This window comes from Anarhichas minor, unplaced genomic scaffold (assembly GCF_050575085.1).
Source record: "Anarhichas minor isolate MPS153535 unplaced genomic scaffold, ASM5057508v1 ptg000003l, whole genome shotgun sequence".
Classification (NCBI taxonomy): domain Eukaryota; kingdom Metazoa; phylum Chordata; class Actinopteri; order Perciformes; family Anarhichadidae; genus Anarhichas; species Anarhichas minor.
This window is the reverse complement of record NW_027466449.1, coordinates 1,207,803-1,221,159: the sequence shown is the minus strand read 5'-3', so window position 1 is coordinate 1,221,159 and position 13,357 is coordinate 1,207,803. Positions and strand designations below refer to the sequence as shown.

General features: G+C 43.1%; 2 protein-coding genes across 8 annotated transcripts; both read left to right on the top strand.

Moving 5' to 3' along the window:
• Window positions 1–889: 889 nt before the first annotated feature.
• On the top strand, window positions 890–3,203 carry hspb7 (heat shock protein family, member 7 (cardiovascular)). 5 transcript variants are annotated; one of them, XM_076090574.1, is made up of 4 exons: window positions 890–1,144; window positions 1,705–1,713; window positions 2,710–2,819; window positions 3,024–3,203. In XM_076090574.1, exons 1-4 carry the CDS (start codon window positions 985–987, stop codon window positions 3,201–3,203), a joined length of 459 nt encoding a protein of 152 aa, XP_075946689.1. In that variant the 5' UTR covers window positions 890–984. The 5 variants fall into 5 exon arrangements, with proteins under 5 accessions (XP_075946689.1, XP_075946697.1, XP_075946671.1 ...); XM_076090582.1 differs by having other exon boundaries at window positions 2,710–2,834; window positions 3,066–3,203; XM_076090556.1 differs by having other exon boundaries at window positions 2,710–2,834.
• A 1,685-nt stretch (window positions 3,204–4,888) lies between these two features.
• Window positions 4,889–13,273, top strand: zbtb17 (zinc finger and BTB domain containing 17). Of its 3 annotated transcripts, none has more exons than XM_076092939.1 (16): window positions 4,889–5,056; window positions 6,009–6,248; window positions 6,434–6,613; window positions 6,685–6,726; window positions 7,109–7,438; window positions 7,554–7,643; window positions 7,932–8,221; window positions 8,550–8,692; window positions 8,778–9,078; window positions 9,213–9,300; window positions 9,715–9,831; window positions 9,956–10,076; window positions 10,472–10,602; window positions 10,737–11,000; window positions 11,175–11,264; window positions 11,978–13,273. In XM_076092939.1, exons 2-16 carry the CDS (start codon window positions 6,044–6,046, stop codon window positions 12,415–12,417), a joined length of 2,832 nt encoding a protein of 943 aa, XP_075949054.1. In that variant the 5' UTR covers window positions 4,889–5,056; window positions 6,009–6,043; the 3' UTR covers window positions 12,418–13,273. The 3 variants fall into 3 exon arrangements, with proteins under 3 accessions (XP_075949054.1, XP_075949063.1, XP_075949044.1); XM_076092948.1 differs by having other exon boundaries at window positions 6,004–6,248; window positions 7,956–8,221; XM_076092929.1 differs by having other exon boundaries at window positions 6,004–6,248.
• The last annotated feature ends 84 nt before the right edge of the window (window positions 13,274–13,357 follow it).

Sequence of the window (13,357 nt, the reverse complement as noted above, 5' to 3'; positions counted from 1 at the left end):
AGAAGACAAGGTTCCTATATTTCCCTTTTCAATTCATGTGCCACTTTCCACCCAGTGAGTCACTTGTTGGGTGCTCAGAGGTTTGTCATATGAGAGATTAAATCAATAAACGGATGAGAAAAAGCTCTCTAATGAGATGTAACTATTAGATGAAATGTCATTTAATGGCAAAACTGTGTGAGGATCCAATTTTCAGGACAAAGTCATGGCACTATAGGAGAACCGACTGATGAAGCAATAAAGATAACGATAAAGATAAAGAGGTTTTTATTGTCATTGTACAACGAAATTTAGTTTGGTAGCCCTCAGCCAGCCAGCAGCAGCGAACAACAACAACGATAAACAATATACAAGATAGAAATACACAAAAGGAATAAAAAAAACGTTACTAAAGATAAAAATATACAAAAACGTCACTAAAGTAATAATAAAATAAAGTTTGTGCAAACAGTGCAGTGCAGTGCGGGGGGGATTAAAGAGAGGAGAGGAAAGCTATTTCAGGGGCGGTGTGTCTGAAATGACAACTGTTGCCCCCCCCCCCCTTAGCCCCTGCTCTTCCTCTACCTCTCTCCATCAAATCTCGTTATCTCGCCTGCCCTTAAACCTCAAAGCCTTCAATGCCAACTTTTTCCAACAACAGGCCCCTCTCTTCATCGCTCTCATGATAAATATAGAACACTGTTACCCTTTCCCAGTGAGCTGTGACGCACGTGCACACCGCCCAGGCGGGCATAGGACCGTACAGTATATAAGGGCCGAGGGTGGGTGGCTGCTGGAGAGTGGGCAAATACACGATTTTACCAAATACAAACAAGACATTTATACAAATATAAAGAAAAAGAAAGAAGAAAGAGCTGTGTGTATTGTTTCCTTACATTTAAAGCCTCTGGAAGACTCCCAGAGGAACCACGAGAAGAATCAGCTCACTCCGCCTCCCTCTTCTTTCCCTTCACTCTCTGCCTCACCCAGCACTCTCAGCCATCCATGAGTGGGACCAACTCCTCTGCCTATCGATCGGAGCGGAGTTTCCACCAGACCTCGTCCTCATCCTCTGGTAACCCATACATGGAGAAGAGCCGGGGACTGTTCGCTGAGGACTTTGGTTCCTTCATGCGGCCCGGGAGCGACGCCTTGGGCTTTTCCAGTAAGTCATAAGCAATGTCAGGTCTCTGTAACTCGTATTGTGTACAAAAGGGGTATTAATAATTATAATAGCAACAGCCGGACAGCTTTGACTGAGATTCATGTGCATGCTTGGAAGGAATTTGTTTAAAGTGTTGTGATTTTTCTCCGTAAAGTGGTGACAAATCATATCTGAGGTGACAGTTGAGAGGGGGACAACAGGCAGGACTGAGTTTTAAAAAAACAAAGCAAAGGGTCTCTGGTGTGGTTGATGTGTGCAAACAAAATGTGTTTCTAAGAGTGTAGCCTGGCTACACGATGGACTTCACTCTTAAGTTGGAGCTGTGTTTTTTGCCGACACGGAGGCGCTGCTCGGCATTCTCTTCCAGGTTTTTTGGGCGTTTGTGTGTTTAACACACATTTAGGTGAGGAGACATTTCACTCTGCATGTGCCTGCGTGGTTCATCCTCGAGCTCAGCCAATGTGTGCAGCTGGTGTGAACTGCTCTGTGTCAGTTCACCGCTGGCGCACACAGACGTGTGAACGTGTGACATCTGAACTTTAAATGGATTCGGAGATCAGGTGGCCCAGGTGTCAGGGGCAGAGCAGAATCGTTTGGGAATCATTGTTGGCGGGTGCAGCTAAAGGGAAAACAACACACACACACACACACACACACACACACACACACACACACACACACACACACACACACCACACACGCACGCCTGGAGAATGCTGGACTGGCTGCCAGTGGTGTGACTTCACACACTGAGTATCTGGAATGGCGCCTGCATGAGGAATGACCGGATGGTTGCCTGGTGACCAGTGTACACACCAGATACACACATACACACACACACACACACACACACACACACACACACACACACACACACACACACACACATTTGGAATGATGTCATGCAGTCAAACTAACCTGCATATGTGAAGTCAGAAGTCAGAGCACTGCATGATATCATATGTGTCTCTACTGTATCCTGTTACTGCCTGGTAATTACATTTTTTATTTTGTTCCACAAATGAGAAAATTCATAATTCGGATAGCCATTTAGCCAAGTTCTCAAATGTCAAATACAGTAGATACACTGAGAATATGAATACTAGAGCAACATCCCATTTCACGTTATCAGTGATGTGAAAACTAACACAGCAAAGGTCAAGACCCTGAAACTGAGCAGCTAAATGGAATTCAGGCTGTAATATTGTTTCGTAGGGCCATTAAAGGGCCATTAAAACAGAAACTAATGAGCCTGAATAATGTTTGATTATAGCATGGATTCTATGCTGTTGACATGTAATGACAATAACTGAAACATTTTCATTTACATGATATGGTCTTGTAAATCAATGAGAGCCCGTAACATGTCTGCAAACGATCACTAATAAAACACCACTTGCAGGTTTTATCCCCAGTCCACAATTATCAGACCAGAAAGATAAAAGTGTACCCTCTTTAGCATGTAGCATAAATAAGAATTGAGTAAAAATGATGTGGCAAAGAGAGAAATATACTTCTGTTTCCTCCTGTGGTCTAACATCCTTTCTCATCTTGTTGTGCGTTAGGTGGATCTGGAAATATCAAGACTCTTGGGGATTCGTACCAGTTCACAGTTGACGTGCAAGACTTCTCCCCTGAAGATGTCATCGTCACCACATCCAACAACCAGATTGAAGTTCGTGCAGAAAAGGTGGGCAGCCTCGTTTTTCATTTGAAGTGGTAACAAGAGTCTTTAAAACAATATCAGTGTTCCCGTGATAGGACCTTGAGACTAAAGTCTTATTAAACTGGATTCTGTGGAGTAGACAAATCTCTTTTCGCAGCATGTATCCTCTGTCACAAATACATTAAGTCACAGGTCATGTTCTGTCTTTGGCAGTTGGCCCAGGATGGTTCGGTCATGAACAATTTCACACACAAGTGCCAGCTACCCGACGATGTGGACCCCACCTCAGTGACATCTTCACTGGGCGCCGAGGGGACCCTAACAGTCACGGCACGGCGACACCCGGCCAAACACGAGCTCGTACAGACCTTCCGCACCGAGATAAAGATCTAGAGGGGGACCCAGCTTGCGCATCACACGCCTCTTGTTTTGTGTTTTTATGCTACTTCCTAAATTTCCTGTCTTCACTTAAACCATTCTACTTTTAAACACTCAACAAAGTTGTCACTGTGCTCTGTGAAACACGTCATGTTCTCCCTCCGTGACTGAAACACTGCCTGATGCTGCTCATCTGTATTCTGAGTTAGTTCACCATACACAGCAGCGAGAGGTCCCACCTGCATGTAACATATTGAGACACGGGGGTTGGACATGTACAGCATTCTCTCTCACACGCACACACACACACACGCACACACACCCACACACACACTAATTAACTGATCGGTTCACCATTTTACTCCTGTCCTCTAACACAGTTCTAAAATAGACTCAATTGATGGTTGCCACGTAAATAATAACTTATTGTATATTATTATTTGTGTGAATTAAATGATCCTGCTTTGACAATAAACATCAATGTGTAAGTCTCTTGATTGACATGCAATGACAAATCGTTTTTTTTAAAAGGTGTGGGCCTTGAGTTTGGTTTTAGCAACCAATGGAGAGTTTATATTATTAGAAAACCTGCACATCTTTCGTATTTTAAAAGCTCTACAAATTAGTCGTCATTTAGGCAAACACAATGATAAGGAGGGCTTCAACAGTTCTCCACTTGATTTCTATTGCTTTGAAACACCATTTAGCACTTAATTTGAAGAAATTTAAGTGGACGGTTAATTAAAAATATAAAATATGAAAAGACAAACAATCAAAGTAATTCAAACTATTTTTGTAGGGGTCCTCAGACGCTGTCCAAGATGTATTTTTTAGAACAGAACCAGAATTTAACTATGCCTGTTTTTATGCAACATACCAATGAAATAATAACCTATTTTTGAAGCATGATTGACCCAACACCATTTATTTCTTCACCATATATCGACATAAAGTAAATTTAGGCCTAAAGCTGCGGTAAGCAGTGAGGTAAACTACTCTTTCGGATTTCAATCAGAACCGTTTATTGCCATGTATGTTGAACATACAAGGAATTTCAAAGGCTCTATTCAAGGGACTACAGATGAAAAATTGCCTTTTGGCTAACTCTGGCACATTTACAGAAATGTTTTTATTAATGTGCCTGTCACTTATCAAATGAATAAGCAAAAATCATTTTGACGCCTTTGTTATGTGCCTGTAATTGACTACATGTTTCAGTCAGTCTTCAGCCTTTACATTTTGGCATGCTGCTCCCTGTGAAAGATCACATCACACCATGCTTTAGCATATGTTGTACTGTAACTAAGTAGCAATGAAATTAATGCTTTTTATGTTCCCTTGGAGAGTGCTTTGGAAGTGATTACACGTCATTATTCTTAAAAGACCTTGCACACCCTGCACGTTTGTATAGTATAGCCCACACTATGATTTTTAATTTACAACATTTAAGATTAAAAGCCAATTTGTTTTTATGCTTTTACCATTCAGCAGGCTACATCAATGGCTCAATCAGTTTAATGACATCTAATGTGTTGCTGCTGGTGGTTGTTTTGTGTGTAACCTCGTTACGTGACGTACAGAACAACTTTTTTTATCATCAATGGTGTGGATCAAATAGCGCGAGCATATTGCGCCACCACATGGTCGTCATAGGCACCGCATGTATTCACACTGCGCGTGCTCCTGTGATACATCCGGCGGTCCCTATCAATCGATCAGAGAGAGGAAGATGGCGGTGGATGGACTGAACGGGGCAGGATCGATCACCGAAAAACTCGATTGGGTCTGTTTTCCTAACTGAGCAAAACACTCAATATCACCGCCCGAGCAGCAGTTTGAACCCAGAGTGAAGAAGCGACAATAAGGAGGTAATTCAGGAGGTGTTCTTTATTAAAATGGCGCTTGAATAAAGCGAAGTTAGCGAGCTAGCTGAGAAAACAACAAGGGATGAGTACAGGCCCTGCTCGTCGGTCCGCCATCTTGTCCCTTCACTACATGCATGTTAAGGCACGCTAAATTAATCCCCGATAACAAAGCTACAAGGATGGAGGAATTGTAATCGATGTATTGCACCGTCAAACCAAGCTGTCAAAACTTTTAAAGAAACCGAATTTACAGTTACGAAACATGTTGACTGCACTCTTGAATTCCGATAGTATGTGTCCAATAGCCTGGCCATCATGGCAGTTCATTATTATTCATCATTTTTGTTAGCTCACTTGCATTTTATTTCATGGTAGTGACCCATTTTGTACATTCGACAATGTTATTTAACGGACGTTAACGTATTTTGAATTTAATGTGTTTTCGTTGTTTAAACGTTTGGGGTTGAAATTGTATCTCTCTCTAGTATTTCTTGGTGCTGTCCTGTAAAGGAGCCTGACATTTACAACCATTATGAGACCGTCATTCACCAACAGTACAGCACACAGAAGACACACTTTTTTTTACAAAAATAAATAAAGACAAACCTCAATACAAATGTGATTATTTTTCAAACTGATAGTGTATCTAATCGACCTAACACTGATGCTGTTGTACATGGAAATAGAAGTGAGTTGCAAGATACATAGTCCTAGTTCTTAAAACTTGTTTTTAATGTGGTCAGATACAATAGTGAAGTGAGGATAGTTAGAAATAGAAATAGGGCTACTGTTCTTTGACCCTTGATTGCAATAAGGAAGAACTCCCCCCAAAAAACCTTTTAACAGGGGAAAAAGTTGGAAGAAACAGAGCTATCAGAGGTGAACGACAATGATTGGATGTCATGCCGGTGTAAAGACAAACTAGTCAAGCCGACTATCTGTTTCCACAGAGCAGCCAGCCTCGTCCACCCTCCTCGAGGCTTCGGGACGATGGAGTTCCCATGGCACAGTGGGAAAGTTCTGGAGCAGCTGAACCGCCAGCGCAGACAGGGCATGCTGTGTGACTGCACCTTTGTTGTGGACGGGGTGGACTTCAAGGCCCACAAAGCCGTGCTGGCGGCCTGCAGTGTCTACTTCCGCACCCTGTTCCTGGACCAGAAAGATGTGGTGCACCTGGACATCAGCAATGCAGCAGGTGTGTTCCCATCAGCCTTTGGACACGTATCTCTGGATACTTTCACATGTACACTATATGTCCTTGTTATATCCAGCTTTCAGTGCTCTGAGTTTGCATACCGTCGCAGTGCTTTACTTTAATAATAGTTAATGTACCCCAGCATTACTGCTGTATAACCAGACCTGTATTGTTTATCGTTGCAGGTTTGGGTCAGGTCCTGGAGTTTATGTACACAGCCAAGCTGACTTTAAGTCCACAGAATGTAGAAGACGTGCTGGCTGTTGCAAACTTTCTACAGATGCAAGAAATTGTAAATGCCTGCTCTGCGTACCAGTCAGTTGCAAATCCTGCTCCGTCCCTCATAACACTGGATTTTGCCGTTGGTGAGTCCAGATTAATGCATCAAACTTTCATGTCTGAACCTTTTAAATGATCCGTGCCCTCAATTTCACAGGTGCTGAACCAGGTCAATCATTTGTTGCTGGTGTAGAAAGGGGTAAGATACGTTTTCTGTGTTGAATGAATTTAACAATCTTTCCATGACATGAGGCTTCCTGTGATTATGTTATTAACGAGGTAATTCCACCATCTCCATAGTTAGAAGCAGTCATTAAAAATAACATACTTTTGCTGCATTTATTAGAATTACAAAGTCGGAGCTTTAAATTCTAAACTGTTGCTCAGGCATTGGTCTAAGTTAACTGTTATTATAATGAGCTGATATTAACCTTTTTATTAAGATTCACATCTGGCGATTGATCAGTCTAATCTGGTTACTTTTTGTTGTTAATGCTACGATATTAGCCTTATCAAATTCAAATTCACCAAGTGTAAAATATGGAGCCTGATGATTCCTTTTTTCTTTACGAACAAACCAGAAGAGAAACAAGGTGAAGTAGAGCAGAGGGAGGACCTGGAGAGTGACCTGGCAGAAGTGGCATCTCAAGCAGAGGAGAGTCCCTGCACGCCCACGGAAGACAAAAAGCCTGCACAAAATCAGGAAAATGTGAAAGAAGACGTCTCCACCGAGACACAACAGACTGTTCCTTCACCCAACCCGGCCAGAGCCCACTCGGGCCGAGGACGAGCCCCCAAAACCACCCCCGTTTCTGCCCAAAAGAAGATATCCGTAAAGAAGGAGGAGGAAAGCGCTGCACAAGATGCACCTGTATTTCAGGACGACCCCTCTGATGCTGACTACGCTCCCAGTAAGTGCGTAGTAATAGAAGGACTTTGAATCCGCCCATTTGGCGTTTCAGCTCCAAATGTATATTATCACAGAGTTGCTCTTTTTAAACAGAAATATTTTCTATTTGACTACAGAATCCCAGCTGAACTCTGCTGGCAGCTCATCCTACATGAGCTCTCGGGGGAGACGGATCAGAAAACCTCCTCGACGAAACTTCCCACCTGGTGAGCAGGCTGAGATAGTTCGCTCCGCTGCAACAACCCAAACAACCCCCGTTTCTTCTTAGCTTTCCACTGCTTATGGAATTTGTTGAGAATCATCGTGCAGAAACATATTCCAGATAGAAAAGGTCAAGGAAATTGATACATTTAGAAGAGTTTTCAATAGATCTAGTGTAATTATTCTAAATTCCTGAGTGTTCGTCTTACATTCAAATCCAGGTATAGGAGGCTATTTATCTGTTATTTGCAGTCAATACTCATGTCATACTCAGACAGTATGTCATTTTCAAGACTTCCCTGTCGTCGCCCTCGTAGACAATGACTCAGAGGAAGAAGGCACATCAAAGACCAAACCCCAGAAGAGGGTGGCGGAGCCGGCAGAAGTTGCAGATGAACCGGAGGACGACTGCGAGGAGACCGGCGACGGGGAAGCCGACGATGAAGAGGGGTCTGGAGAGGAAGATGACGAGATGGAAGGGGTCAATTCGGGCAGCGAGAGAGAAGGAGGACAGAATTTGTCAGCGTCTATGAGCAGCCGATCCGAGTCAAAGCCTTACAGCTCCGTGACACACGAATGTGAGGTGAGGAATATCAGTCTGGGTGCAGGAGGGAAGTGACCGGGTGCATTTACAATTTTTCATTTCTTATCTTTAGTGTTAAATATTTTTCAGATTTAATGCTGTTCTTAGCTTGTGCATTAAAAGTAAATGTCATCAACTTTGAGCCATGAGCTCTGGAATGACTCATCGCTGTCATATCAAAATGCATCAAAGCGAATATATCTGCATCAAACATGGAACCGTTGCTGATGCCGGGGGCTTTTATGCAAACATGTTGGTGACATTTGCATAGAAATCTTTGCATGAATAGGTTTTGCTCACTCTTCATGACACATTTTCTTCCTCTCAGGACTGCGGGAAGAAATTCACCCACACTGGCAATTTCAAGAGACACATGCGTATTCACACAGGAGAGAAGCCGTTCAGCTGTCGGGATTGCAACAAAGCTTTCTCTGACCCTGCGGCCTGTAAAGCCCACGAGAAAACACACAGGTGAATTGCTTTGTTTTACATTTAGTTCGCCGACATCTGCCCTGTCTGGCCTGTGTCTTAAATTGCGCTCCTTGCTGCCTCCTAGCCCTCTCAAGCCGTACTGCTGCTCGACTTGCGGGAAGAGCTACCGCCAGATCAGCCTGCTCAACCTGCACCGCAAACGCCACACGGGCGAAGCGCGGTACAGCTGCGAAATGTGCGGCAAGCTCTTCACCACGTCTGGCAACCTGAAGCGCCACCAGCTGGTGCACAGCGGCGAGAAGCCGTACCACTGCGACTACTGCGATAAGGCTTTCTCTGACCCCACCGCCAAGATGCGACACCTGGAGACGCACGACACGGAGAAAGGCAACAGGTGTTCACACTGCGACAAACGCTTCAACCAGGTAATAACATGTCTGTGAAGGTTTGGTATCAACAATTCGGTAGCCACATGTACATCAAATTCAGTGATGTGTTACTGCGAATATTATGTTGAGTGTGTTAACCAACTAGATACTTGATTTTGTGTTTTTCCTAGCCGGGAAATCTGAAGGCTCACTTAAAGATCCATATCACAGACGGGCCTCTCAAGTGCAAGGAATGTGGCAAACAGTTTACTACTTCAGGTAAGGAGATAGTACGGACCATATTTTCTTGAATGATGTTTACGTCTGTTTGTCATCAAACTGAAATTCTACCTAAACTCTCTCAAACGTGAGGATTTGCAGCTTTCTTTATTATTGTAAATTGTATTTCTTTGGGTTTGGAACTTTTTTTAACGGGTACATTGATGATGACAATAAGCGACCCCCACCCCCACTGTTGTCACGTGATTTCAGTTGAAGTCAGTAAGATGCTACTAGTGGTGTTAACAAGACAGTGACAGATGTGTTTTTTCAACCATTTATTTGGAGCAAACACAATTCCAGCTGCTTTCAGTCTGCCTGCACGTTATCTGGAGCAAGTTGACTTTGAGTTTTTGACTTTTGCTTTGAGGCATTTGGTCGAACCTTTGTGTGATGGTGGTATGTGCTTTTTAGGAAATCTGAAGAGACACCTGCGAGTCCACAGTGGGGAGAAACCGTACATCTGCATGCACTGCCATAGAGCTTTCAGCGACCCTGGAGCTCTGCAGCGGCATGAGCGCATCCACACAGGTACTTCCATGACATTCAGAGAGACTATGGAATGTGAAAGCAACGCGTCCGTTTTCAATCTGAAACTCCTGCACATATATTATTTACATCCCACCATTGTGACTCTCTAATTCATGTTCTACAGGAGAGAAGCCCTGCGTCTGTCTCATCTGTGGCAAGGCCTTCACGCAGGCCAGCTCACTCATCGCTCACGTCCGCCAGCACACGGGAGAGAAACCCTACGTGTGTGATCGCTGTGGCAAAAGGTCAGCAAGCAGATAAATCAGTGCTGTAACAAAGGCTGTTTTTTTTTTCGTCACTTGTGCTTGGGGAATATAACCTGAGTTTACCTAACAAGGAGATTTGTGTGAAGAGAGAGAGCAGAGAACATTAACTTTTGGTTTTAAGTGTTATCTTAAGGTTACTTTATTGTCTACCATGGGAGAGAATTCAAGATAGGGATAATTGCTGCATCAACACCCGACCCATGTCACAATAAAACACGTTAAATAAGAACAGATGCGCGAACATCAGCAAAAAACAAGATAAAACAACCAGCTATTTAATGGCATGCTACAGAGCAGGAGCAGATCGTTATCTACAGCTAAGTAAGTGAGAAAATGTTTGATGAGAGGTGCATTTTATGTTTGTCTCCGGACAGGTTCGTGCAGTCCAGTCAACTGGCCAATCACATCCGGCATCACGACAATGTCCGGCCGCACAAGTGTCAGATGTGCAACAAGGCATTTGTTAATGTGGGAGACCTGTCGAAGCACATCATCATTCACACGGGTAAGGACAAAACTAGTGTCAAAGAATTATGGGACTTATGGCTAAAGGTGGAAATAGGGAGGCATCCAGCAGAGCTCGCAGCTTTCACCCTGACGTCGTCAGTTGATTCTTTTTTCTCCGTCCCGCTCTCTCAGGGGAGAAGCCTTTCCTGTGTGATAAATGCGGCAGAGGGTTCAACCGGGTGGACAACCTGCGCTCCCACGTTAAGACCGTCCACCAAGGCAAGGCCGGCATGAAGCGGCTGGTGATTTCCGGGGGCAGCGCGGACGAGGGGGCCGACGGATGCGCGGGGGCGTCCACCTCCGACAGCGAGATCAACATAGTCACCGTCACCACAGAGGACATCGTCACCCTGGCAACTGAGGCCCTGGCAGCCAGTGCGGTAGCTCAGCTGACAGGTCCGACAGCGTCTTATGATATTAGGGGAAATACTTACATATCCTGGGGTTGAATCTGTGACAATTGCTGCTGCTGTCCAATGGACATCTGCAGAAAATAAAAGAATCATGAGAATTAAAGGTCTTAGACAGTGTTGAGTGTTTGTTTACTTTGTGTCATGTGTCTGTTTACAGTAGTTCCAATGGCTGCTTCAGAGTCTGCAGACGAGACGGAGGCTTTGAAAGCTGAAATAACCAAGGCAGTAGAGAAAGTGCATGAAGCAGGTAAGACTACAAGGAAATCACTGGACAGTATGTACAGTACTCAAGCAGCTGTATTTGAATAATACTAAGCTTTAGAAAACCATCATTGCTGATCCTGTTTGCTGCCTTGGTGCAGCAGCATTATTCCAATCTGAACTCTGGATTTGGGCAGAACTGGTATACGGGTTGAGTTATCACGGTGTACAGCATCAACTATCAACACATTTAACAGAAACGGCTCAAGGACGTTAATTATATTTCCTATTTAAAACACAATAATTCCTATATTAGGTCTTCTGCATAGAATATAAATTGTACCTTTTAAAACGCACAGACCAAATAACATCTATCTTATATTATATCTTAAAATGCTTGAACTGAACTATGAAGAAGGGCACAACGATTTTGAAAATAATATCTAATCTTACTTTTGACTGATACTGCAATTGCGATATGTTTTAAGATATTAGACGTAATGATCATTTTTACATCGTTATTCTCATTTTCATTGAACAACATTGAAATGATAATGGTGTTGCTTTTGTCTTGGATAGGTACCAAACAAAGATGTTTTCTTGAGTCTATAGAATATGACGTGTAGGCTAAGACATCTCTGCAACATGACCATATTTAATTTTCATTCTAAGCCAGATCACTGAAAAGCACAGAGGTTGTCAGACCCTCCAGGAGGTAACTTTCATCGCTAACTTTGTCAACTCTTCTTCTGTTCCCAGACCCCAACACCCAGATCTTGTACGCTTGTGATTCATGTGGTGATAAATTCTTGGACGCCAGCTCCCTGGCCCAGCACGTACGCATCCACACAGCTCAGGCCTTGGTCATGTTTCAGGCAGATTCTGACTTCTACCAATACACCACAGCCACCACCGCTGAGGGGGATTCTGCCACAACGTGGCAACCCACAGCTGAACAAGTCATCCAGGAAGGTGACCTGATCTTCCGTGCCCAGGAGGGAGAGGGAGAGGAAGAGGCAGAGGGAGAGATAGTGGGGGAGACACAAGGAGAAGAGACTGGAGAGGTAATTCATGAGGAGGGGAGGGAGGATGAAGAGGTGGAAACTCACACTGAGATCCACACAGAAGGAAAAGATGAAGCTGCAGCAGAGGTAGAGGAGGAGAAACAAGAGGAGATGGAATGTGAGAGTGAGGCTTAGTGGAGCAGCAGAAGGAAATATGAAGAAATGAATTGAGTTGATAAAGCCTCAGAGTTTCAACATGCTATGATGTTTGAATAAATCTAAACTGGATTTGTAACATACACACAATTTTATCTTTGAATGAATGTTCAAAAAGCATGTGTTTTGCAGTCCTAATTCCAGAAATGAGATGACGTCCAGTGATTAGGTAAATATTGTTGATAATTCTTCCAGAGATGTTTATACTATGTTGTATAGTCTGTTTATTTTTAGAATGAAATGCAGGACTATGCAGTGTCCTTTGTATTTACATCACGATTCACTTAGAGAAAGGCCTCTGTGTTATTTTTCCATTTCACTCAGAGATATATGTACATTTCCCTTAAATGGTCAAAATATTTTATTGTACTTAGTTGTAAGTATTTTCCTGAAAATCACATTATACAGAGATTATCTACATTAACATGTCGGGGTACTGAAGATTGATTCTTTCCAGAAGTGGGATGTCATGGATTTGTATACTGTCAAACACTGTAAATGCTGTTCATGTATAATATTTGTATATTTGTAATGTGTCCTCTAAAAAATGTCTTAATTAACCTCTGCTTCAAGAGAAAGAAAGAAATATACAAGGAGATGACAACCTGGTCAACAATTCTCAGTTTCACATTGATACCAAGACAGTTGTTTTTCTGGTTCTGCGGTAAACTGGTCATAATAGTATGAAGAAGGTTCCCTATCACCAATGGTTTTACGTCATAATTTTGTCTGCTTATATTAGCACCTGTAAGATGCCCCAGTAGATATCAGTAACATTGCTTAGGCTCACTGGAAGTCGTCATCATCTCATCAATAAAGAATCTGCACAGTCTGACCAGCCTCGTGTTGTGCTGTTATTTTATGTAAAAACAATGTGCTGTTATGTTTCCTTTAAGTTTGCATTGCTCTCAGAATATCA